Source organism: Euprymna scolopes, chromosome 27 (genome assembly GCF_053919585.1).
Source record: "Euprymna scolopes isolate OS-2025 chromosome 27, ASM5391958v1, whole genome shotgun sequence".
Taxonomy (NCBI): Eukaryota; Metazoa; Mollusca; class Cephalopoda; order Sepiida; family Sepiolidae; genus Euprymna; species Euprymna scolopes.
The window spans coordinates 36,834,257-36,860,934 of record NC_136508.1 but is presented as its reverse complement, the minus strand read 5'-3'; the positions used below and the strand labels follow the sequence as shown (position 1 = coordinate 36,860,934).

General features: G+C 31.1%; 1 protein-coding gene across 1 annotated transcript in view; it reads left to right on the top strand.

Moving 5' to 3' along the window:
- Positions 1–26,443, top strand: part of LOC145248826 (serine/threonine-protein kinase SIK1-like) — a 106,834-nt gene extending 80,391 nt beyond the window's left edge. Inside the window, exons 4-9 of the mRNA XM_080110516.1 lie at positions 5,570–5,685; positions 11,155–11,200; positions 11,740–11,864; positions 12,097–12,220; positions 14,824–15,044; positions 23,926–26,443. Coding sequence (XP_079966642.1) covers positions 5,570–5,685; positions 11,155–11,200; positions 11,740–11,864; positions 12,097–12,220; positions 14,824–15,044; positions 23,926–26,307 — 3,014 coding nt within the window. The 3' untranslated portion in view covers positions 26,308–26,443. The remainder of the gene's footprint in view (positions 1–5,569; positions 5,686–11,154; positions 11,201–11,739; positions 11,865–12,096; positions 12,221–14,823; positions 15,045–23,925) is intronic.
- Positions 26,444–26,678: the final 235 nt, after the last annotated feature.

Below are 26,678 nucleotides of genomic sequence, written 5' to 3'. Positions count from 1 at the left end.
GCCATCATTTCCCCTGATGTAAAGCTCCTGGAAGGAAACCTTATTCACGAAAATTCCATTTAGTATTAGGTACAAAGAGAAAGGCAGGAAAGTTCTTTTGCAGCGGTGGTAATAAGTAGAGTTCTTGTTGTATGGGAAAACTAACATTGATCAATATGAACTACATTTGGTTACTTATTGGGTGGTTTATGACATGAACTTTTTGATAAGATTGAAAGACGACCAAGTTGTAATCAGTAGGAAAGCAGTCCCACAGTAATTTTTCCAAGGTGTAAAGCCATTGCGAAGAATCCCTGTCTATGAAAACTGATGTCAGGCACATGGAAGGGAAAAAATAGAGGTTCTATTTCCCTTATGGTAGAAAATAAGCTTTTTGCTGTGAATGTCTTATAGATATGAATCAGAGCTCAGTCGAGCATTTTCCATAAAAATAATTATAGTCTACCATCCCATTTTGCATGTTTATCTTCATAGGTGTGTGTGTGTGTGTGTGTGTGTGTGTGTGTGTGTGTGTGTGTGTGTGTGTGTGTGTGTGTGTGTGTGTTTTTGTTTGCTTTTTTTTTCTAAGAATGAAACTGAAACTAAGTCACATTTATTATTGTTACTAGCTGGGTGACTCGACGTTGCCCGGGATTGAATGATGAGCAACGAATGTTTCACACTCCTATATTTTAATTGTCAACAAAATCAATGAAATATCCCATTTTTCAATCGAATCAAATGATTGCCTGCTCTAATTGGGGACTCATCGCGATGCACCTGGAGGAAACTTCACATGCCTCTTGTAGTGACTAAGTTCACAATACATTGTAGTCTACATTGCACTGTAGAGAACCTACTGTTGATTTTATAAAATTATTTTATATATAATGGTTTCATTAAAGTTTAAAAGGAAAAAGTCAAGTATCATGCTTCAATTGTGCTCTAAACAAAAACATTCGTTTCAAACGCATCCTTGTTATGTCAAAGAACCTACTGTTGATTTTATATGCCTGACATTAATGGTGGTGCGATGATAATGGCTTGAATTTAATTTTAAAATGAAAAAGTCAAGTATCATTGTGAAAGTGTGCTTTAAACAGAAACGTTGGCTTTGAGCACGCCCTGCATATCAAAGAACTTACTATTGATTTTATATGTTAGGCCTTTCGGCTTGTGTGGTGATAGAACTTCTCAAATGCACTAGTGATGTTAGGCTGTGTAAGGTGTTAACTTTGGTCAAAACCGTCTGTTCCTTTTTTTTTTTCATTGGATAATTTTGACTGTCGATACTCATCGAAGACATTTCTACACAAAACCTATCTGAGAACATTGCCAGGCACATAAAGTACTTTTGTGTGAAATTTAATAAAAATCGACCCAACCGTTTTCGAGTCCGTAGGGAACGAACTCAAAGTTCCTTTTATATAATAGTAGAGATCAAGATGACTAAACCTTTTTAGACTGGAAAAAGTTATAGCCTATTGACTTAGAATGAGTGCTTAATTGTGGTGACTAATCTCTATTAATCCCTAACTGTCCATCGGATGCATGCCATAATACTTAGTCCGCTGCACCTTATCATAACAAAGGTCCATACAGAATTTCAGCGACATCAGCCAGTAGTTTTTGAGAAAAAATGGAACAGACAGAGATTAAGAGAAATCTATAATATAAATCCCGCCTGTTTGTTTAAATGTACGTGTGTATGTTTGTATGTCTGCCTAAAACTTTTGACAGAGGTGACGGATTTTCACGAGATTGGTATCGTTTTGAAGTTGACCCTTCGGATGACAAATATCGAAAAATTGACTAAAAACATTAATTCGTTCACCCTCAACTGGGCACTTTTCTACAAGGAGGGGAGGTCACTTTTTTCACCGATATTTTCGAAAGTTCATGACCTCTTTTTGATTGACTAGCCTTAATTTAAACCTTTGCCACTTCTAGCGATGGGCACAACGGCAAAGACGGCGAATTTTTTTTTTTTTTTTTTTTTTTTTTTTTACACATTCTTTTCCTCATTTGCGGTACGGGTTCAAGCCTGCCTGCCTAATACCACATTTTTTTTTTTTGCTCAACACACACCTCCAAACACCCGGGAAACGTCGGACATACAGGCTAGTATAATAGAAAAATTATATCTGAAAAAATATTGAGCCCTGTGTAATGCCTTTTTATTTTTATTTTTGGAACTTCGTTTTCATGTTATTGCTAGGCATATGCATAACAGCTGTCAGAAGTGCTTATATATAATTCTGTGCATTCTTGCCAATGATAAATATAGCATCTCTTCTACTCGTAGAAATTCCATTTTTTTTTTTTTTTTTTTTTTTAAATATGCAAGGTAATGCCTTGGGGGTTGAATTCCAATCCTCTAGCCATTGTACTTAGTTATTTACAACTTTTGGACTGTTCTCCTCATAGTTATACACACCATGTTCCAACCATTATGTTTTCTAGACTTCATCAAGTTTTTTTTTTTTGTTTTTTTTGCTTTTACATGGTCCGTAAATTTCTGAAAACCTTTTGTCGTCTTCTTTCTCTCTCTCTCATTTGTCAGACACACACAAAACTATTTCATTGTTGACTGGGTTGAAATCTCCCAACCAATAGTAATTATCACTTTGTGCACTGAGAATTGTGTAAGCATGAAATGCTAGTCTGTAAGTTTATAAAAAAGTATTAATATTTACGAGCAGAACCGTGGAAATTCCACGGTAGCTGAAAATTTTTAAAACACATTATAAATAAAATGAATAAAAAATAAAATAAAATAAATAACAACAAATTTAAAACAATTTTTTAGCAAATTCTTTTTTTAAACTTTTTAAAGCTAAAAAGAATTGATTTAAAAAATTTAGATTTTTTTTCAATGAAAACTCAACACACAACAAATTGTTTTTTTTTTGTTTTTTTCTGAATATTTTTTAATATAAATTATAAAGGAACAGATGTCAATTCAATTGTACATTTTTTTTTTAATTTTTAAAACGAAACTATAATAAAAAAAAAAAGAAACTTGGTTTCTTCTCAACATGACATTTTTTTAATTATAAAATGAAATAACCAATTTGAAACCGTAAACAGACAGCCATGTTTATTTTTGAAAATTTTTGGAGAAGAAATGGTTTTAATAATTTTAACTGATAAAAACCGACTATAAAGGGAGGTAATTCGTTTCTCGTTAATTAATATTTGTGATAATGTTTGTTTGTTTTTTTTTTGTTTTTTTTTGTGACACTGGACATACAGACAAGTAAATATTTAGATTTTTTTTTAATATTACACACACACACACACACACACACACACACACACACATATATATCTCGTAAAGAAATCAAATGTTGATCCTTGAGAAATAATTGATCTAATGTTTAAAAGAAAGAGTAGATATACACATACACACACAGAACCCAGACACCCACACATACACACGAGTTACTATTTTAAATGTATGCTTTAATTTCTGTACATATGAAGTCAGTTTAATTTTTACACATGTTTTACAAGCAAAATTATACTATGATTTATATATAATAATAATATACAAAAGCAATTTCATATTCGTCCATTGAATTGAAGTGTGTATAACACTTTCGACACTGTTCATATATTAACAGGTACAGTTTAAGAACGGACATTTAACATTTACAACAGAAAAGGGGCAAATAACTCTTCTGTAGGGTTTTAACAGCAGGCCAATCAGAGAAACATACCTGGCCGGTCTTGGTCTTGTTTCACGGAAAACTACAAAGAAGATTCATCTTAATGAATAAACAAATCTCCGTTTGTCTTTTCAACAACTTTATTACAGATGTTTCCCTATTGGAAAGTTGTTATGCTGATTCAGACTATTGCCGTTTCTGATCCCCTCTACTTGGAGCCATCATGATCTGGAGATCATCTCTGTCTCTCTTTCTCAACTCCAACTCTCTCTGAGTCCCAACTCTTGACTAAAAAAATGATATGTGTCTTTCAAGCTCTGTCCTAAAGTCCATGTCACTTTAAGTGACCTCTACATAAGACCACATCAGACTTTAGCGGTCAACCCTATTTTTAAATTATTTGTTTTCTAACATTTTTTCCTATCTTAAACATAAATAATTTTATCTGCATTGCCCGGCCAATATTTAACATTTTTTCCCCTACATATTGAGTCAATTTGATGTCTACAAATGTTTCACAAACAAAATTATCCTATGATCTATAATAAAAATAATATAAAAAAGCAATTTCATGTTTGTCCGTATAATATCAACTTTCCTGCATTTTCAAAAAGATCATTCGATCAGCAAAGATGGTGTTTAATCTAATATCACCAAAGTAAAAAAAAAAATTCTGACTTCGCTCATTTAAAAAATGAATTGTTCCAAAATCGAATTCTGCAATTCTGTTAACTAAAAGAGTAAAATTTTAAATAAATACATGTTAAAAAAGGACATTGGTTTTATTGATTTAAAAAAATATATTTAACTGGGAATTTATTTTACAGTAAGGAGACAGAATTTTCATTGTTATTTTTTTTATATATTAAAATTTTAAATAGTCAACAAATTCTGTTTCTGAAATTTTGAGACGAGGATTGGTAATTTGTATTATTTTTCTTCGGACTACACAAGAAACAATGGCAGAATGAATACAGTACTTGATAAAATTAGGTTGTAAGTTACTCTCTTCTGGAGGTTGAAGGTTTAATCCCCAGTGTGGGCAACACTCAAAATATAATTGTAAATTAATTAGGATTTCTACCCAGTCATGACTGATGGAACCATAGTATACTACCCCTCCCTGTGGTCTAAAGGGTTTCGTTCAAAATGCCGTGTAGATTCCAGAGTTTGACAAAAAGATTCCCGAATTCAACAAGATACATCCGAAGGTCAAATGTCACTTCCACCGAAAAATTGTGAAAATGGCACTCTAAACCCTTATCCTCGAGTGGTCTCTGGGCCTTGATAAGTGGTGCTATGTACAAAAAAAATAAATAAATAAATAAATAAAAAAAGTAAGAACAGTAGTCCGAAGAATCCAAATAATAAGAGACCTATTCATTTTATTTATTTAAAGAATATTTAGATGCTAAAAAAAAAAAAAGCAATTAATGAAGGAGTTTTTTTTTTCTTTTTTCTTTTGTAATAATATTGACCCTGACATTTCTTTCAAAAGAAATACAATTATTAACAGTAAATTACATGGACATATGTAAAACGCACTGGAATTTCCATTGAATCCTTCTAGTGAATTAATAATCTCTTTATCAATGTACAAGTTTGTTTTTGATTCCAGCCTTAAGTGGTAAGTGGAGGAGGTGGAGCAATCGGTCTGCTTGTCCGATCTTATACAAGGAACCCAGTACTTGAATAATGGTACTTGAATAACGCAATACAATAATAGAAATACAAGTCATAGAAAGTCATCTGATTCCAACTACTTGAATGCTTATTCTCTGGAACTGATGCCTTTTGCCTCCTTATTTTCTCCTTCACACAATTCAGTATAGGAGTCGTGAACTTATTCTCGGGGGTTTCTTCATTTTGTTGCTCTTTCTCATGATTCAATGTTAACTTTCCCTCCATTTTTCATACAGACTACATTGCCCAAAATGGACGCATGTCAGAAACTGAAGCCAGGAAGAAGTTTTGGCAAATTTTGTCAGCAGTTGAATACTGCCATAATATGAGAGTCGTTCACAGAGATTTAAAAGTAAGTTGCCTTTCATTTTTGGACTTTAATCTCATTTTTTTGCTTTTTAAAAAAATTTTCTGCTCATTTCTTTTTTTGCCCCTTTTTTTTTTTTTTCTGTTTCTTGTTTTGCATTTTTTTTCTTTAGGACTTTTTTTACCTTTTCTGTCTCTTTCTCTTTTTTTTTTTTTTTTTGCCTTATTTATTTTTTTGCCCTTTTTTATTTTTTGCCTTTTTTTTTTTTTTTTTCATTTTGCACTTTTTTTTTGTCCTTTTTTTCCTGTTTCTTGTTTTACATTTTTTCTTTAGGACTTTTTTTTACCTTTTCTGCCTGTTTCTTTCTCTTTTTTGACTTATTTATTTATTTTTTTATTCTACTTTTTTCCTTTTTTCACACTTTACTTTTTTGTGTGTGCATTTTAGTTTTTCTCTCTTTTACACTTTCTTTTTCCTACAAAAAATGTTTTACTGTTTTATCAACAAAAAAAAAAAAAAAAGCATGTCAGTCATACAAAAATGCTATTTCAAGCTAATGTGGACCTGACAAATGCATGAACTATTGAAATTCACAAAAATAATCTTTACCGATTTTTCCTTGACTCTAGTTGATACCTGAATCTGCTGCCTTACATAAGATGTAACCATAGCAACCAGATATACTAGTATCAACAGGTGGGAGGGTGGGTCAGTTCTAAGTTTATCTGTGAGAAAGCAATTATTACATCACTTCTTGTTATTCCAGTACTACAAGTCTCGGTGGTCAAGTAGGGGAAAAAGATCCTGCCCCTCTCTCTCTATAGATACATAGACCACCATAAGCATATATATATATATATATATATATATATATATGAGAGAGATGGTCAACATCATGAAATTTGGAATATAGACTTTTTTCATTTATTCATTATATGTTCTGTAATTACATTAAGCTTCTTAAATATGGATTGGTATATATAAAAAGGAAATATAAGTGAATAAAGAATATTTCCACTGAAACATATATATATTTATATATATATATATATATATATGTATATATATATATAATATAAAGCTGAATGTCTCTGTGTCTGGTCACGAATAGGCTCCTATATGGTTGATTATTTTAAAAAAACTGATTACATATAATGATAGAAGATGTATCGAGACACAGGAATGGGTATGTTTGATCTGGCAGAACGATGGTTCATTAACATTGTGGGGTCTGCTTTCACCCCTGGTCCACAAAGTATGAAAATAAAAAAATTTTTAAATTAAAAAAAACAAACGTTTACAAGTGTTTTTGATATAGATGTACATAAGAATACTTTGATAAGTATGTTTTAACTTAAATAGGGATGGTATAATAAAATTGTGGGGTCTGCGTTTGCGCCTGGTCTCCATAGAATGGAAATAGGCACAAACTTTAATAAAGACTTTTCATATCTATCTGCGTGAGTATACTTTGATAATGTTTCAGTTTGAAGAAATATGATATAATAAAATTATGGGATATTCGTTCACGCCTGACCGCCATAGAATGGAAATATGTCACAAAGTTTAACAAGGTTTTTTAATATAGATCCACAGAATATGGTGGTAAGTGTTTCAGTGTGAACAGGTATGGTATAATAAATTATGGGGTTTATCTATTTTATTTTTACTTTCATCATATTTTGCTTTAGTTTTGATACCCCCAAATTTGAAGCTATCTCTTTACAACCCTCCCTTTTCATAACCTATCATACTTTCATAAATCAGAGTCCATTTTCTGTAGGCTGTTCTTAAACCCAGTCAACGACGGGTACTTTTGCTAGTATATATATATATATATATATATATATATATATATTGTCTTTATTATACAAACATTATTGGTTACATATGATCATACATGTTTCAGTAGAGTCCTTATTTAAAGAGACCCACCTCGTCAGACGAAAGAAGGAAACTTATGTCTGTATAACAAACAGACTATATGCCTGCTCTGTCCTCCATTGAGCACTCTTTAATAATCACGCAGGTTTCATTGGATTTATATCTACGAAGAGACGATTCCAATACAATAACCAATTCAGATTCTTTATAAATCTCTAAATATTTAACTATAAAATGGTTATTTTGTCTCGGTTACCATAAAAACGCATATTAAATGTGCATATATTTTCGCAAACGTAAAAACACACACTTGTGTGGTGGGATGATCTGTGGATTTTAATTTTATTGGAAGTTTAAATCAAATATTTTTATTGTATGGTGACTTATCAGTAGTGGAAGGTTTTTTTTTAAAAACAAAATCAAATATAAAAAGGTAGTTTAAGGAATCGTTTTTGGCATCAGAAAATAGACACAAATTTATACAATTCCGATACTCAAAAAAATTCTTTTTTTTAAATTTTTTTTTTCGATTAATCATCCCAACACTAATATATATATATATATATATATATATATATATATATATATATATATATATATTATTCTATCTCTTCCTGCTTAAAGCAAAGATTTAATAAGAGAAGCAAGACAAAATCTGTAATTCATCAGCTTCATGTGTTGCAATAAATGTGTGCACACAGTATTTATAACCATCATGCATCAATAAGTTCATAACTAGTGGATGGCATGAGTAGTCTAATGAAATCGCCTATAAGTTCAAATCTTATCTTCTCTATTAAGGCTGTTATATGGGGGAGGGGCAACTTGTGTTCAACTGAGTGTATATGTGAACAGTTTACCATAGTAGTTTTCATATTGAATAGCCCAGAAATAGTTACTATGCCATGAAATAAACCAATAATTACCATTTATTGTGTACTAACTGACACACCTGGCATTGCCTGGAAATAAATGGAGACCTTCTTTGTAGTTCTATTAGAAACGGCACTAACCCTATGAGGACGTTCCATATGAGTGTGAAATTCACAAGTAGTCCCCAGTCGAATGTATATCCTTGTTAAGGGAAGATGACAACGTTAGGTTTTCGCAAATCTTGCAAGGAGGTGTCGACGTCCTCCTACATATAGCGCCTGGAATTCCCAAATTGATCATCCATTTGGTACTGACTAGGCTTAACATTGCTTAACTTTTTTTTTTTCTTTTTTTTACAATTTCTCTCCAAACAAGGGACGTTGCCAGTTTGATTTAGGGGACTACTATCAGGGACATAAGCTACAGAGGTACTATGTAGGGAGTTAGGAAGCGAGATATCGGTTCACGTTACACTTGAACTTCTGCATGTCAGTACAGTTGGGGAAGCAGGGACCCAGAAGGGAACTCCAAAGTCTAGCGGTTCTGGGGAAGAAACTATTGGAGTAGAAGGCTCTCTTACATCTAGGGATCTCTACTGTGAAGGGGTGGGATTTAGCTGCTTGTCAGGTTTGGAGGGTGTATTTAAATCGAGGAGGTACAAGTGCTTGCAGTTCGTCAGAGCAAGCATCGTTAAAATACTTGTAGAACAACATTTCATCGATGGGACAGAGGCTGAAGCTTAGATGACAGTTCAGGACCATTCAGATTGGTGACTCTCTTTTGAACCTTGTCTAGGAGCGAGAGACTAGTAGCAGATGCACCATAACCAAATATGACCTCCGGTCATCTAATGAGAACCAGTGTGTCTTTGGCCTATTCCTTATTTTTTTATTGTTGTTTATGCATTATTAATTAATGTTATTATTGTGGGGAAAAGAAGTAAAGAGAGCGAGACAGAGAGTCGAATTCACGAGGTTCTTTCGTAGAAAATATATCAACATAACAAACAAGGTTAACTCTCAATTTATAAAAGGAAAAGATTTATTACATTTTAGGAAATATTTTCATTGAAAATAATAGTTCATTTATGAGTGAACAAAAGGGGGAAATTAGTTTGAGATTTTGAGGAAGTTTGAGTTGATAATTCAAGAGCCGTGATTAGTTCACAGGTCTGTAAATTGTAAAGAAAACTTCCTCCCTCAACTATATAAAATAATTTTCACTGAAAGTTTTTGAGTAGAGTTGATTAATCGCTTTGGAAGGTTGATTGAAAAATGTGAGAAGTTTTAAAATATTTTCATAAACTTAATTTCAAGTGAGCATACGATAATAAAAGGGGGAATGCAAAAGTTGCTTACTGTGTCTGTGTGTTCGCCTACATTGTCTGATTAGCTGACTGCTATGTTCAAAGTGTTGTCGTGTTAGATTTGAGTTGCAGACAGTAGTGATATATACCTTCCAACACTATCTCTGAATTTTTGTTAACTCGTCTTTTTTTGGAAAATACAGAGCTCTTTTAAAGATTCTCATCAGCTCCCACAGACACAGAATTTCCGACAGCCCGGAAAACTCTCTGATTGGTCAGAAAATCAAAACATTGAACCTCCAAAGCAATTCAGTAAAAAGGCGCCTCCAGCCGCATGCGCAGAAAACGTCTCGGGGCACTTGAACTTCCGGCAGCGAAAGAGTGAACATCGTAGCTCACCATATGTCAACGTGATTATGCCGTAGTCCTATTCCTGCCTTTGAATCCGATATTTTTGCATTTCTCTAATTTTCAACTTGAAAATAAAAATAAATTGCATTTTTGCTAACTGGATGTGCGTCATCATTCATAGTACAAATTTAATATGATCATTAGATTCCTCATCTAATTTTAGTCGGGAAAGGTGTTTTGGATCTTTGCATTGGGCTTTGTTTTCAACTGTATCCATGCTGAGAGAGAAAGAAAGGTAGAACTAATGCAAATCTGAATTTTGGAGATGTGAATGCTTGTGTTGATTAATCAGACTATTATTCTCATCTTGTGTGTTATTAGCACAACATTTCGGTCGCTGCAACCTGCGACCTTCTTCGGGTGTTGAGAACACTCTTCTTTTCGTACTAAGGAAAAAGAGGGTTTGCTCTGCATTACAAGAATTTAAACCATTTGTTTGAAGGTTGGTCCATAGATCATAAAGAAGGTTCAATCATCAGGGGTCACTAAGATATTTTTTTTAAAGTTTTCTATGGCTCAACCTTCTTTATGATCTACGGACCCACCCTCAAACAGTTTGAATTCTTGTAATGCAGAGCCAACCCTCCTTCCTTAGTAGAAAAAGAAGCATGTTCTCAACACCCGAAGAAGGTCGCAGGTTGCAGCGACTGAAACGCTGTGCTAATAACATTCAAGATGAGAATAATAGTCCACTTAATCAACATAATACAAGGTAGAACTAGTCACTACAAATATAGTAATAGGTCCGTTTTATTATGTTCCTTGTATTGATTGGACTATTGTTCTCATCTTGAGTGTTATTTGTGCAATATTTTGGTCAGTTTGGCCTTCAACCATCTTCAACAAACATGCCTGTAGACGGTCGAAGGCTATACCGACCAAAACATTGCACAAATAACACTCAAGATGAGAACAATAGTCTGATCAATACAAGTAATGTACCCTCATCTAAAAATCACCAGAACTTTAGGTTCGTTTTGTTTCAAAGAAGTTTGTACATTATTTATATATATTTTTAATTTTTCTTTTTTCTTTTTCAGGCTGAAAATTTACTTCTTGATGCAAATATGAACATTAAAATCGCTGGTAAGTTTCATGGCCTTAAGAGAATTGTGACGTTTTATTTGATCCATATTTTGTTTCTTTAAAAAACGACTCTGGTAATTCTATTTCCTTCACATATAAAACCTGCTCTGCATAAAAAATGTTGTTGAAATTCTTTCAGAACTCTTAATGAAATATTTATGGGAGACAGCCCGTGTCATTTAGTACATTTGTAAAAAGAACAATAAATGTATTGATCGGACAATAAATTGTAAATATAAAAAAAAGTTAAAGAAAAGATAAAAGTAAAAACGTAAATATATATTTATCCACAAACTGTTTTGCTGTATCACAGCTCTTCAGTGTGGTTAGACCCGCACCCATCTCAAGCCCAAGATTGAACCAACAAGTATCATGTCGATATACACACACACACACACACACACACACACACACACACACACACACAAACACACACACTCATAACTTTTTAGATAGATGGACAATGTAAAAAACTTGTCAAATGTTTTTATTTTTTTATTTTTCATTTTTTTATTTTTTTCCAATTCTTTTTATCTTAGACTTTGGATTTGCCAATTTTTATAAACCCAGTGAACAACTGAATACGTGGTGTGGAAGTCCACCTTATGCAGCCCCAGAAGTTTTTGAGGGCAAAAAATATTTAGGGCCCCAGATAGATATTTGGGTAAGTATTCACTTAGATATCTAAAAAAAAAATGTGTCGGGTCATATATATTTAATCCTGTCTGCGGAATAATATGTAGAAATAATAACATGCAAATATCTTTTCTTTAATTCAGCATGGAATTTCCACGTTTTGATGTTTTTAAAATTATTTCCTTTATCATTTAATGACAAATTACTGTATTTATTGTTTGTATGATTATAATAATTTTTTTTTTTTTTTTTTTCTGTAGAGTCTTGGTGTGGTTCTGTATGTTTTGGTGTGTGGTGCCCTGCCATTTGACGGGGAGAATTTGCAGACCTTACGAAATCGTGTGTTATCAGGTCGTTTTAGGATCCCGTTCTTCATGTCCACAGGTCAGCCATTTTATCAGTTCGTCTTCTCGTTATTTGAAGTATATCCTCAGCACAATCAGAAGTCGCATACTTTTGCTACTATTTCATAAAACAAAAAAAGAAGATAATCCATAGGAGGATTGTATCATGATCATAGAACAAATATTACACTACACCTTTCCCCTCCCATCCAAAAAAAAAGGAGGGAATACCTGGGAGAATAGTGTCATGATCAACACAAACATATACTAAAGTGTGCCCTCCCCTCCAAGGAGGAGATAATTTCTGGGAGGATTGCTCAGTTGTCAGGGAAGAAGGGGTGTCTGCTTGTATTGCGTCAAATGTTCACATTACAGCACATCAGCCCTTTTGGGGGTTTTATAAAATAAAAGTAGAACATCATACCTTTTTATGTCTTGTCTCCGCATCTCTTGACCATGTCAGCTCTCCTGGAACAAAAGTTCATAACACTGCAAGTCTCATTTTTCTGGACAATTGGAATTTTATTCATTTCACGGTCAAAGTCGTGCCTCTGTTCTCTGCTTATCCTTAGGAGGAGGGTGGAAATTTCTCTATCGATTTATCTATCATAGATCGCTTCTACGAGAAGTCTTCATGTTCTGTGTCTGTCAGACTTGAAGAATCAACTAACTCGAACTGAAGACTAACTGACTGACTAAAATGTCCCATGTGCGTTTCTATATATTTTAGGGGTAGAGGAGGGATATGGGTCCCTACATCACTGGCACGTCATTATGCACGCAACACTTGTCCTTGTCAAGGTTGTTCCAGTTTTAAGCCTGAGTCAACCATTTTTATTTAATTTGACCCCTTGATCCCATCTGCATTAGAAAGCCTGTTTAATCTCTGTTGGCTTGCTCTTCATTACAGGATTATCTCATGACAACAGAACGGACACCACACAACTCTCACCCTTTTGAAATTGAGCCTTGAACAATTATACAACAGTACAGTTTCACATGAGCTTCAGATAGGCCTCGTGCTGCCAGATTAGGTTGTCTGAAGATACAGACTTCCTGACCAAAAATGCACCAAACATTGATGTTATTGTTCTTTTTTTTTTTTACCCCTTTTCCTTTGCAAAACTCAATCATGTTCTGCAAAGCCAAAAATAAAAATAGCAACTTTCCCCTACAAAACGGCTAAACCAAACTCCATGAATGAATATCTAAAGATATACATAGGTACCTCACAGACTTTTCTCTTCGTTGACAGTCATAACATTCTGCTAGTTAGTAATAACATTTCATCTACTAATGCTTGCAATCATACCAGCACCAGCTCCTTCTTGTGCTCCAATGTAGCAAAAGTTCTGGATGAACTCAATAGTCTCACCCTTCAAATATACTCTCTTCACATTTATTACAATTTTCTTAGACACAAACTGTTTATCATCGCTCAACCTATCCATAAAGCCTCTGCATTTCTTGTGTATCCAATGCTTGGAAGGTACCATGAAAAATTGAATGACTGCCAACTTCTTTTCTTTGGTGTTATCAGAGATGGTTGTCTAAAGATACAAACCCTCTGATCTAAAATGCATTAAACACTGATGCTTTTGTTTATTTGTTTTTCCTTTCCAAAATTCAATCCTATTCTACAAAATCAAAAACAAAAACAACCTTCCTTTACAAAACAACCAAACTAAACACCATGAATAAATATTTGAAAATATAAACAACTTCAAGCATAAAATCTTTTTACAAAATGGCTGAACATGAAAAGGGCTGATATGCTGTAAAACAAAAAAACCAAACCAAACACCATGAATAAATATTTGAAGATATAAAGAATGTGAAACATAAAAAACTTGTTTTCCAAAATTACTGGATTCAACATTAAATAACCCGAAAAGGGTTGATATGCCATAAAACAAAACAAACCAAACACCATGAATAAATATCGGAAGATATAAGCAATTTGAAGCATAAAATCATTGCTGTTTGTTAAGATAGTCGATAGATTGATTTTTTTAATTTTTTTAATATGTCGTTTAAAGCAAAAATAATATTACGTACTATATGTTGAAAATAGTAATATATCTAAAATTTACGAAAATTTATCAAGTAGAAAGTTATTTATAGTTAAAAGTATTTTTATGGAAAATTGGGTAAAATTTCATTTTTATTAGATGTTATAGAGTGAAGAGGGGACATAACTCGGAACAAATATTTTAGATTACTTGTTCATGGCGTGTAATATTTGTTGTCTACAAGTTGTCTTATTCAATAAATTTTCGTAATTTTTGGATATATTACTATTTTCGATATTACAAGTCCATTAATATTGTTTTTGCTTAAAACATGTTTAAAAAAAATCAATCTGTCGACTCAAGCACCAAATTCTACAAATCCTATTCTACAAATTGAAGAACAGAATGTCTTAACAAGCACAAAATCTTTTTTTAAAATTACTACATTTGGGTTTAAATAACTCCCCCCCCAAAAAAAAATAAATAAGGGTTGATATGCCATAAAGCAACCAATAAACCTTTTCTATTTCGTGTTAATTGCAAAACTGAAGTTTTTTTGGGGGGGTTTTTTTCTCTTTCTTCGCTTAATAAATCATGGACTAAAATCGTTTTCATTTTTGTTTGATTTTAGAATGTGAGCACCTGATCCGTAAGATGTTGCTTCTGGATCCTGTCAAACGGTACACGATTCAACTAGTGAAGAATCATGAATGGATCCAAGCAGATGGGGGACCCCCAAAAAGTTTGCCCCCTAGTCCGGTGATTGGTGTCAAGGGTCAAGTAGGAGAATTCAACGAACATATTTTACGGTTAATGCACAGCAATGGCATTGACCAACAACGGACAATAGAAGTGAGTTGATTTGTTGTTTTTTTTGTTTTTTATCTTTCGTATTTTGTTGTCAGTGTTACTTTTTTATCTTTATCATTCTTTTGTCGCACGCTCAAATATACATTCATACGTTAAGGTCGGTTAAATATAGCATTTCCTTATCCATCTGACGATAGCTCAAATAGTTACAACTAAAAACTGAAAAACTGTTTTGGTTTCAATTAGTGGTGGGACGATTAATCGGAATCGGAATCATTAATCGTAAGAATCGTGTATTTTTGGAGGTATCGGAATCGGAATCGAATCGTTAAAAAATACCTTAATTTTCCGATTCCTTCATTACGATTCTTTTAGTCTTATGTTGAAAAAAAGAAAAAAAATTCCTGATATTTCTAACCGCAAGAGAGAAATAAAAAGAAACCAAAGAAATTCATTATTAACAGGGCAATGCTTAGTGCCCCTCCCTTACAAGGTTCATTCATTCAGATCTATTGTAATCAAAACTACAAAAGAGTTAACTTGAAAAGAAGTATGCAGGGCTCTACATTGCCAATGATTGCGAGTAAAAATAAAAAAAACGCTTATCTTTTTGGCGATTGTTTTTTTTTACTGACAAATCTTCTAATAGTGAATGAAAATGCTTTTTCAACTTATATTTTCTTAAAATAAAACGAGCAAAGTCAAATTATTTAAACAGTAAAAGGTTTAATAGAACAATATACTTTTTTTTTCTTTTTTTAAAAGAAGGCTTTTGAAAGAAATACCTCTAAAATGAAATTGATCACGTTGTATTATTTCGCAAAGTTTTGACAGTAGTCGGTTTCTTTTGAAGTTTCAAAAAAATCGACCCCATACCTATCTCTTCCAAACCTAAAGTTATTAAATAACCCCTTCGTTAATTTAAGGGTAATTAATCCAATTCAGTCAAGTTTTTTTTTTTTAATTTCATTGAAATAAAATCCATTATTTTTTTTTCTCTAGAAAGATAAAACCCTGAATTTGATTATATTAAAAGCAGAATAATATAATCTTTTTTCTAGAATTTTAAATTGAAAATTAAAAGTGTTTTGCGCAGTTTTTTGCCGAACGAAAAAGAAATTAATATATATATTTTTAAAAGGTTTTGTAATCAATTAATTTTTATGTCTAAATAATATTTACGATTAATTAAATAATTTCATTTTAAAAAGTATTTATAAATAGAATTTTACTAAGGACTTATAGTTTAGTAATATTGAACCGCATCAACCATGTGTGAATTGAACACAGTCAACCAAAAAAAAAATTCAAAAGAAAATGCGGGTTTGTATTACTGTACACATAGATTCGAAAAAGTTGTCAAAAAACAAATATATAACAAATAAATGTTATCAAAGGCAAGATAAGTTATTTTTCTACCTAACTGGATATATTTTTCGGGTTTTTATTCAATGTAACATGTTTATTCATCTCGAAAAGCATACAGTGTTTACCGATGTATTGGAAAATTCAAAATGGCGCCCGACACTCTCTTTAACACGGTAAGTTCAGGAAAAGATGTTATAAATAATAAACTATACAAAATACTGCTAGAAACTCGCTCAATATATGTTACCGTGACATATTTTGACATATATTCGGTGTTTTTTAATATAATTTTGTCTAGTTTATTATTTATAACACCTTTTCCCGAACTTACCATGTTAAAGAGAATGTCGGGCGCCATTTTGAATTTTCCAATACATCGGTAAACACTGCATGTTTTTCGAGCTGAATAAACATGTTACATTGAATAAAAACAAAAAAAAATGTATCCAGTTTGGTAGAAAAGTAACTTATCTTGCCTTTGATAATATTTGTTTGTTATATATTTGTTTTTTGACAACTTTTTCGAATCTATGTGTACAGTAATACAAACCCGAAAATGCATATTTGCATTTCATTATGTAAACTTTTATACATTGGTTTCAAAAATTAAATTCTATAAGTTTTTTTTGTTAACTACCGGTTGATACAATTTACCGCCCCATCCCTTTATATTTTTTTCTTTTTGTCTTTTTTAGCAGATTATTTTCAATTAATTATCCAAATAAGTGACTAGTTTTAAAACAAAATTTAATAGTAAATTATTTGCTTACAGATAAACTGAATTTTCTAATATGGCCCAAAGTCCAAAAAAAAGTCTTTTTGAAGATGATGAGTTGAAAGCCATTTGCAAAGTCTGTCAAATTAAAATATCGCGAGGAATAAAACCATCTAACATGACAACAACCAACATGTTAAAACATTTAACTATGAAGCATCCAAATAAATTGGAGGAGCAAAATAAAAAAGAAAAGGAACAAAAAATTACCAACTAGTCACTCAGAGCAGTTTTATTAGTGAGGGTCGAAATCGCAGTGTCTTTTTTTTTTTTGTCTACGTCACCATCTAGGTGTCACCATTTTTTTTAACCCTCCTTAACTTCAAAGAGTAAATACAATATATACAACTAAAAAAATAATTTTTAAAAATGCTGATTCCATTCATGAAAAATTCTTTTAACTAGAAATTAAAACTTAGGTAAAGATAGCTGACTGACAGCAACAGGAGCACTGGTTAACTACTGAACCACGTGGAAAGGTGTGGGGGGGGGAAGGAAATTAAATGATGATAATAAATTATGATAACCGTCTTTGAAAGGCACTAAACTCCTAAAATTTACTTCTTTAAAATTTTAGGCGGCACTCCCCGGCGATTTTAAAGCACTCTCTCTCTCTCTCTCTCTCAAAAAAAAAAAAAAAAAAGATTTAATTTTTAAGTTTGGGAAAGATATATTTATTATAACCAAATTCCTGTATGAAGACTGGATCTACTTTATTGGACGTTAATTTGTGAGATAAGTAATTTTTCAATGTTTAATATGTTTTTAAAGTTTCAATTATCAATTAAATTTTTTTAATTGCATTTATTTTTCAATTTATTTAAAAAAAACAGGGTTTTAAGTGTATTTTTCAAGGTAACAAGCTTCGAAAGAAGTCTAATAAAAAAAAAAATCACTTAATTTTTAATTTCGACAACCCTGAGAATTTAATTATTAAAAAAATATTGAAATGTGACATTTTTTTATTTAACATTTCTATTAGTTCAATTAATTTTCTTTCAATAATTCATTTCACTCAACAAACTTCACCATTTTTTGTTTGTTTGTTTTTTTAATCTTTTTCTGTAATTTTGGTAATTATGTTTGCTCAATTTTATCTAGTATTTCATTTGTTTTTTATAGTGGTATCATTTTTATATGTGTTCCTTTGATATACCCTATTTCAAAATTAGTTCGGCTAAACTTATTCTTCACGTTAGAAACAATGTGTAAAAGCAATGAAAAAGTAAGAAAAAATAATAGGTGTTAACTACTCCTTGTGAATTATGGAGGTCTGAAGAACTGCCGTCACAAATACAACTATCAATAGCTAAACAAAAAATCGTTTTTGAAATTCCTTTAATTGTAACTTTTCGCTATACCTACCTTTTGGTATAAAACACAAAAACTTTCGATTAATGGTATTTCTCAAATATGGTCGTTAACTTTGGAAAGGTTATTTTGTATCTACGGCGCCATGTCACGTGGTATATTGTTTTTTTTTTCATTACGCACGTTCATTTATAAATTATTAAATCAAATACTTATCTTTTTTATATTTAATTAGTATATATTTTCTTTCTCTTCCGCTATATTTTTTTTTATTTAATTCATTAAATCTGTTAATTATGAGGACCAAAATAATGAATCGTGTGTATTTATTCTCTAATTTTCTTGTTTTTGTTCTGTTATATAAATTCTATTTTATTTGTTTTTGCTCTGAAGGATAAATTATATTTTTTTTTTCTGTATTCCAATTAAGTAAAATAAATTTTCTCTAAAATAAATTTTGCTAATTTTTCCGTTTAGTTTACTATATAATAATTTGATTTAAACCAAAACACGACGGTGTAGACATAAAATATCTCTTCCAAAGTTAGGGAACATATTTGGGAACTACCGACCATAAGTATAAAACTACCTGGTATATTTCAAAACAATAAATTCCCTAGGAATCGGAATCGGAATCGTACTTGGTATCGGAATCGTTAATCAATATTTTCCTGGAATCGGAATCGTATAAAAATTAGGAATCGTCCCAACACTAGTTTCAATTCTAGCTGATGGCACCAAGTCTTTTTTCTTTTTTAATCATTGAAATCACTACTATATATTGGGTACAATATAAAAATCGTTATAGAATTGACACTATAATAATAAGTATGAAATCTGCACAAATTAAAAATATCATATTTAAGTGTATTTTACGACCGGGCAACACCGGGTGGCCTGTTATCTTCCAAGAAAATAAGTGTTGCCTCAGAACTTGTCTAAAATACCGAAGTTTGACACCGAGTTTTGAAATCCACAAGAGTTCTCTCCCTTACATTCTAAGTTGATTTGCTAATCTGTTTGTTTGTTTTTTTTTGTTTTTTTTTTCATTTTCTTTTTTTAACTATTTAAATTATCACTATACAAGGTGTTCCAAAAGTCTTGGGCATTGCATCTCTCAAGAACTATTAAGGATAAGGGTCTGAAAATAAATGAAAGAATCAATAGCAAAATTACAAAAAATTAAAAATTTAATGTATTGAGCTTTAAAGTGGCACCACTTTCATCTTACTACTTTCTTGGCCTTCGGGACAAGATCAAAGTGTAGTATCTGTTCTTCAGATGCTGCACTTCTATTTCTTGTTCTCTTTCGGTGGAGGAGAAATCCTTCACGACTGAGACAATTTTTATTTTTGTACCTTTTCTCCACGTTAAAAAACGACCCTGGTGTCTAACTCTGTCCCGTGGGGAGGCATAGTAAATAGGTACTATTCATAATTAAGCAAATGTCAGGACTTGAAATGTGCCCAAGACTTTTGGAACACCCTGTATATTGGGTACAATATAATAATTAATAGACTATAATAAAAAGTATGAAATCTGCACAACTTAAAAAAAATATATATAAGTGTATTTTACAACCGAGCAACACCGGGTGGTCCAAAAAAATAATTGCTGCCTCAGAACTTGTCTAAAATGCGAAACCTCCAGTTTTGGCAGTCCACACGAGTTCTCTCCCTTACATTCTAAGCTGATTTGCTAATATGTTTTTTTTTTCTCTTTATGTCAGTTATTAATTTTTATTAATTGATTCAATAAAATCTTACATTGAATTAAAACAACTGATATATATATATATATATATATATATATATATATATATATATATATATATATATATATATATAATATATATATATACAATACTAAAACTGCTAATCTTGTTGGTTTGTTTGGTGGGAGAAGGACAAATAAGGCTTAGGATTGTGGTGGTGGTGGCTCTAACAGCAGCGTAAGAGAAGGAGTGGTAGAAGGATTGTGTGAATAAATAAATGACATAAATGAAAAGGTTAAAGTAGTAGTAATAGCAGCATAAAAGGATGATGTAAAAATTCTATTACTACTATTCCCCTTCCACCACCACTTCTTCTCTCATGCGCTTTTTTCAAACAATCTAAAATGCTAAATGGGTAAACATCATGAATAAATATTAATGTTTGTGTTTCATTATAATATATAAAATATTATAATATATAAAATATTATAATATATAAAAATGAATAAATAAAATATTATAATATATAAAAATGAATAAATAAAATATAATATATAAAAATGAATAAATAAAATATAATATATAAAAATGAATAAATAAAATATTATAATATATAAAAATGAATAAGTAAAATATTATAATATATAAAAATGAATAAATAAAATATTATAATATATAAAAATGAATAATTAAAATATTATAATATATAAAAATGAATAAATAAAATATTATAATATATAAAAATGAATAAATAAAATATTATAATATATAAAAATGAATAAATAAAATATTATAATATATAAAAATGAATAAATAAAATATAATATATAAAAATGAATAAATAAAATATTATAATATATAAAAATGAATAAGTAAAATATTATAATATATAAAAATGAATAAATAAAATATTATAATATATAAAAATGAATAAATAAAATATTATAATATATAAAAATGAATAAATAAAATATTATAATATATAAAAATGAATAAATAAAATATTATAATATATAAAAATGAATAAATAAAATATTATAATATTTAAAAATGAATAAGTAAAATATTATAATATTTAAAAATGAATAAATAAAATATTATAATATATAAAAATGAATAAGTAAAATATTATAATATATAAAAATGAATAAATAAAATATTATAATATATAAAAATGAATAAATAAAATATAATATATAAAAATGAATAAATAAAATATAATATATAAAAATGAATAAATAAAATATAATATATAAAAATGAATAAATAAAATATAATATATAAAAATGAATAAATAAAATATTATAATATATAAAAATGAATAAATAAAATATTATAATATATAAAAATGAATAAATAAAATATTATAATATATAAAATATTATAATATATAAAAATGAATAAGTAAAATATTATAATATATAAAAATGAATAAATAAAATATTATAATATATAAAATATTATAATATATAAAAATGAATAAATAAAATATTATAATATATAAAAATGAATAAATAAAATATTATAATATATAAAAATGAATAAATAAAATATTATAATATATAAAATATTATAATATATAAAAATGAATAAATAAAATATTATAATATTTAAAAATGAATAAATAAAATATTATAATATATAAAATATTATAATATATAAAAATGAATAAATAAAATATTATAATATATAAAAATGAATAAATAAAATATTATAATATATAAAAATGAATAAATAAAATATTATAATATATAAAAATGAATAAATAAAATATTATAATATATAAAATATTATAATATATAAAAATGAATAAATAAAATATTATAATATATAAAAATGAATAAATAAAATATTATAATATATAAAAATGAATAAATAAAATATTATAATATATAAAAATGAATAAATAAAATATCATAATATATAAAAATGAATAAATAAAATATTATAATTTATAAAAATTAATAAATAAAATATCATAATATATAAAAATGAATAAGTAAAATATCATAATATATAAAAATGAATAAATAAAATATTATAATATATAAAAATGAATAAGTAAAATATTATAATATATAAAAATGAATAAGTAAAATATTATAATATATAAAAATGAATAAGTAAAATATTATAATATATAAAAATGAATAAATAAAATATTATAATATATAAAAATGAATAAGTAAAATATTATAATATATAAAAATGAATGAATAAAATATTATAATATATAAAAATGAATGAATAAAATATTATAATATATAAAAATGAATAAGTAAAATATTATAATATATAAAAATGAATAAATAAAATATTATAATATATAAAAATGAATAAATAAAATATTATAATATATAAAAATGAATAAATAAAATATTATAATATATAAAAATGAATAAGTAAAATATTATAATATATAAAAATGAATGAATAAAATATTATAATATATAAAAATGAATAAATAAAATATTATAATATATAAAAATGCGCTTTAATTAAAAACCCTTTCACATAATTATGTGTCATGTTGCAATTAGTAAAAATTACAAACAGATTATCGAGTAGAACATCTGCTTTTTATTTATTTGCTTCCCCACTGAGCAAATTAGGCACAAGGCCGTTTTTTAACGTGGGAAGGAAAAACCAGCTCCCCCAAGGGGGCACTCTGGCAGGGTCCAAAATTAGCAATTTTCTGATATGAAGGGTTTCCCCCCACATTGACCAAACTAATTGACTTAAAAAGCAATTGTCCGATATGAAGGGTTGCCCCCATATTGACCAGAACTGATTACTTCCTTTTCCGCTCCTGGCCCAAAGGCCAAGAACAGGCTGCTTGGATTATTTCTGAAATAGTTGCAGTTAACTGAAAACAAGATAGATAAGTCAGGTTTTCATACAGAATTGATTGCAACAGAAGAACCCGCTAAAACTGTATTTTTCAATAAATTTATTTTTTCTTGTAATTATTTTTCTACTTGATCATTTTTTGGAATTTCTGGAATTTTTACTAATTTGGACATGACACATAATTGTGTGATAGTCTATTTACTTAAAAAAAAAAACATTGTTTTTTGATATTTAATTATAATGCAGAGGCATTTAAATATTTAAGAATACTAGCAGGCCGCCCGGCATTGCCCGGTCGTAAGATACACATAAATATTATTTTAATTTGAGGCATGTGCATGTTATTTTTTTTTTAAGTTCACGTCTTGTAAGAAAAAAAAAAATCTACTCAAGTTGAAATCGAAACCAAAATCTAAAGACAGTGAGTTGAGTATAATAACCATTAGGCCAGCTTGACACAATATTTACAAAGTGTTTTCAAAAAATCGTATTAACATAAAAAAAAGCTGTCATGTTTCTCGTATACGCATTCATGAAACAATTGACAAACATAAAAATCCGACGACCCCCAGCGTACCAATTTTTTCAATATTTCCGCCTTAAAAGCCATTTTTTCCGGTGAAAACCAATTAAAGTTTTCCATATGTTTGATTATCCTATATACCAAGTTGCAAGTATGTAAAACAAAAATTTGTTGAGTATATAAGTTGAGAAGTGTGCTCTCACACACACCTCGCATTTATAAATATTAATAAATATTGAGTTTTTTTTTGTTGCTGTTTTTAATAAAAATGACTATTTTGCACAAAATCTCAAATAGATATATCAAGTTAAAAAAAATGGTAAAAAAGATACTAAAATTAATCCTATCAATAAGTAATTTTTTTTTTTTTTTTTTTTTTCAGTCATTACGAAGCAACGCTTATGACCCATTCAGTGCAATTTATTACCTTTTACTTGACCGATTGAAACAACACCGAAGCAGTTTCCCCATCTACAATCGAATCGATGCACGTAAACGCCGACCCAGTCAAATAGCAGAGCAAGCTGTGCACCGGCGCTTGCCGTATCAGACAGCCAACCAAACACCGAGTGTATCACCTTATCGGGTACCCTTAGTTAATGTGAAGCAAGGTTTATTCAGCCAGACAACGGACTGTATCTTGCCACCTGGCCCGAGCACTTTACCTCAACATGTTGTCTCTAATTATACAGAGAGCATAGACACTCCAGCAACGCGAATCGGGTCAACTCAACCCTTGCAAGCTCCGCAATCCGCTCCCTCCTCAGTCACATCTCCCGTGTCAAAGGTCACCTGCTTGGCAGACGTGCTTGCGCAAACATGTTTGAAGCCCTCCCATGCCATGACCAGCCCACTGATTACGTCTTCGATCGATGAAGGAGTCGAGGCCGATATCCTAGAGACGGATCCAGACAGTTACAGCTCGGACAGCCGAAACAAGAGTCATAAATATTCAGATTCTGATTCTGTGGGTGGAATTCTGCCCAACTGCATGTATGGTGACATATCTCCCCTGACAAGCGTTGACAGCAGTCAGTCGTCTATCAACACAACTCTCTCGTCCCCGTTCACTAGCTTCGACTCTACCCTGGAAGCCGATATCAATCAGTCACCCTCTTCATATACCAGTTATCCCCTGGCAACAACCGGTCCTCTTTCAGTCCAAACTGCAGCCATAGCAACAACATCAGTCCTGTCTCCTACACTATACACTAACACAGCTCCTCTGGTGACCACTCAGGTCAGCGCTGACCCAACTCAAGACCGAAATGAAACTCATTCTCCAGTCGATTTTCGGGAAGGCCGACGTGCATCTGATGGCCAAATGACACAGGGGGTGATAGCGTTTCGGCAACAGTTACGTGATACAACGAAAGCTCAAGGCATTGCAGAACTACGGCAAGAGTTTCAGGAACTTGCAAGTGGCAGTGGACCTTCGAAAGCATCTGTCGAGTTGAGCAAATCTCGACCACACAGAACGTACGAGAGGATGAAATGGCGTCAATGGTCTCTGGAAGAGGCGCCAACCTCAAAGCCACGGCAGGTGATGAAACGCATGAGCTTACCAACAGAGACAACTGACTTGCAGCCTCATCGACTGTTGGCACTTAAACAGAGCATGCAGGTTGAACAGCAGTTAGATCAGGCAGGACAGAGTGAGCCAACGGCTCAGTTACTGCTGCATCCCCAAACAGGTGGGGCAGTTGCGGCCGAATATACGCAAGGAATGAACAAACCTCAGCTTTTGTATCACCAGATGCGGCTGCAGCAGAAACGGCAAAATTTTCAAAAGCAATGTATACTGCAACATCAGTTTCAGCAGTTGCACATTGATGCATCTGCAGCTGCCTCTGCATCACAGCCTCCTCAGTACCCACCCCATCAGTATAACATGTATTATATGTCCCCACAGGCCGTTGCACCTGCTGTCACCCCGCCTCCAATCCCCCACTCATTACCATTAACTGAGCCTGCAACACAACAGAACCCTATGATAACTCAGACGGTACCTTCACAAAACTGGCAGTCACAATCAGTTTCATCGCCCCACTCCCCTCATCAGTCCACCATACCTCCCCTAACAGCACCTACAAGCTTAGCAACAATGAAACATGGACCTTTAGAAAGGCTACCCCAGGAACCAATACCCCCAACGTTACCCAGCCAGCAACAGAAGATGCCCGTCAACGTATCTCCGCATTACACTCTCCCACTTGAGCTGACCCCGTCATCTATACCTCTTCCTTTACTAGCGCACTGCCAGCCGACGAGAGAGGCCCAAGAACTTGCCATGTGTAAAAGACTGGTCGCCATATCTCCCCAGGAACATTCTTCTTCAACCGTCGCACATGAAACTAAGATCTACACTGGTTGTGATGCTCTGACTCGACACGAAATCTCCAATCTGCCGTCGGTCGTAGAGGCCGAAACTAGAAGCTGTACAGTTGGAGCACACCTGATTCATCCGAGTCAACGTGTAGCCCTGCCGTCACAGGCCCATGGCTTGCCAAGTGGTTCATCGCATCGAGGGGTTGCTATCGTGAGTCAGAGTGAAGTGTCTCTTGATTCTCTACTCAAAACTGTTTCGCAACCTCCTTACACAAGTGTGCAAAGTGCGGACCTTTTATATGAACACACAAGTCCGCCAGCAAGAGAATGTACACTTTGTCCGCATTACAATAAACACGATGACACTGTTTATTTACCTGAGAACAGTGGCAATATTACCCCCCGGACACTCCACGATGAACAGATGGATTTTTAATTTCTCCCACACAAGCCGAGACTTACTGATGCATTTGTTTTTGTTTTTTGTTGTTTTTTTTCTTAGGTTATTTTAAATTGAACGAAACTGAAATTTTTAATTATTTTTTTTTTCAGAAACTTTTTGTTTTTAATCAAGCCATTGTATATGTGTAGATCTTTACTCAATATTTTTCCTCTCTCTTCTTTAACATCCCCCAAAAATATTTTTATCCCTTTTTACTCCATTTTATTTTTGCTTCTTTTTATTTTTTTTCCTTTTTTATTTTTTTCCCGTTTTTATTTTTTTTTCTTTTTAATTTTTTTTTCTTTTTTTTAATTTTTTTCTCCTTTTTTTTAATTTTTTTTCTCCTTTTTTTAATTTTTTTTCTC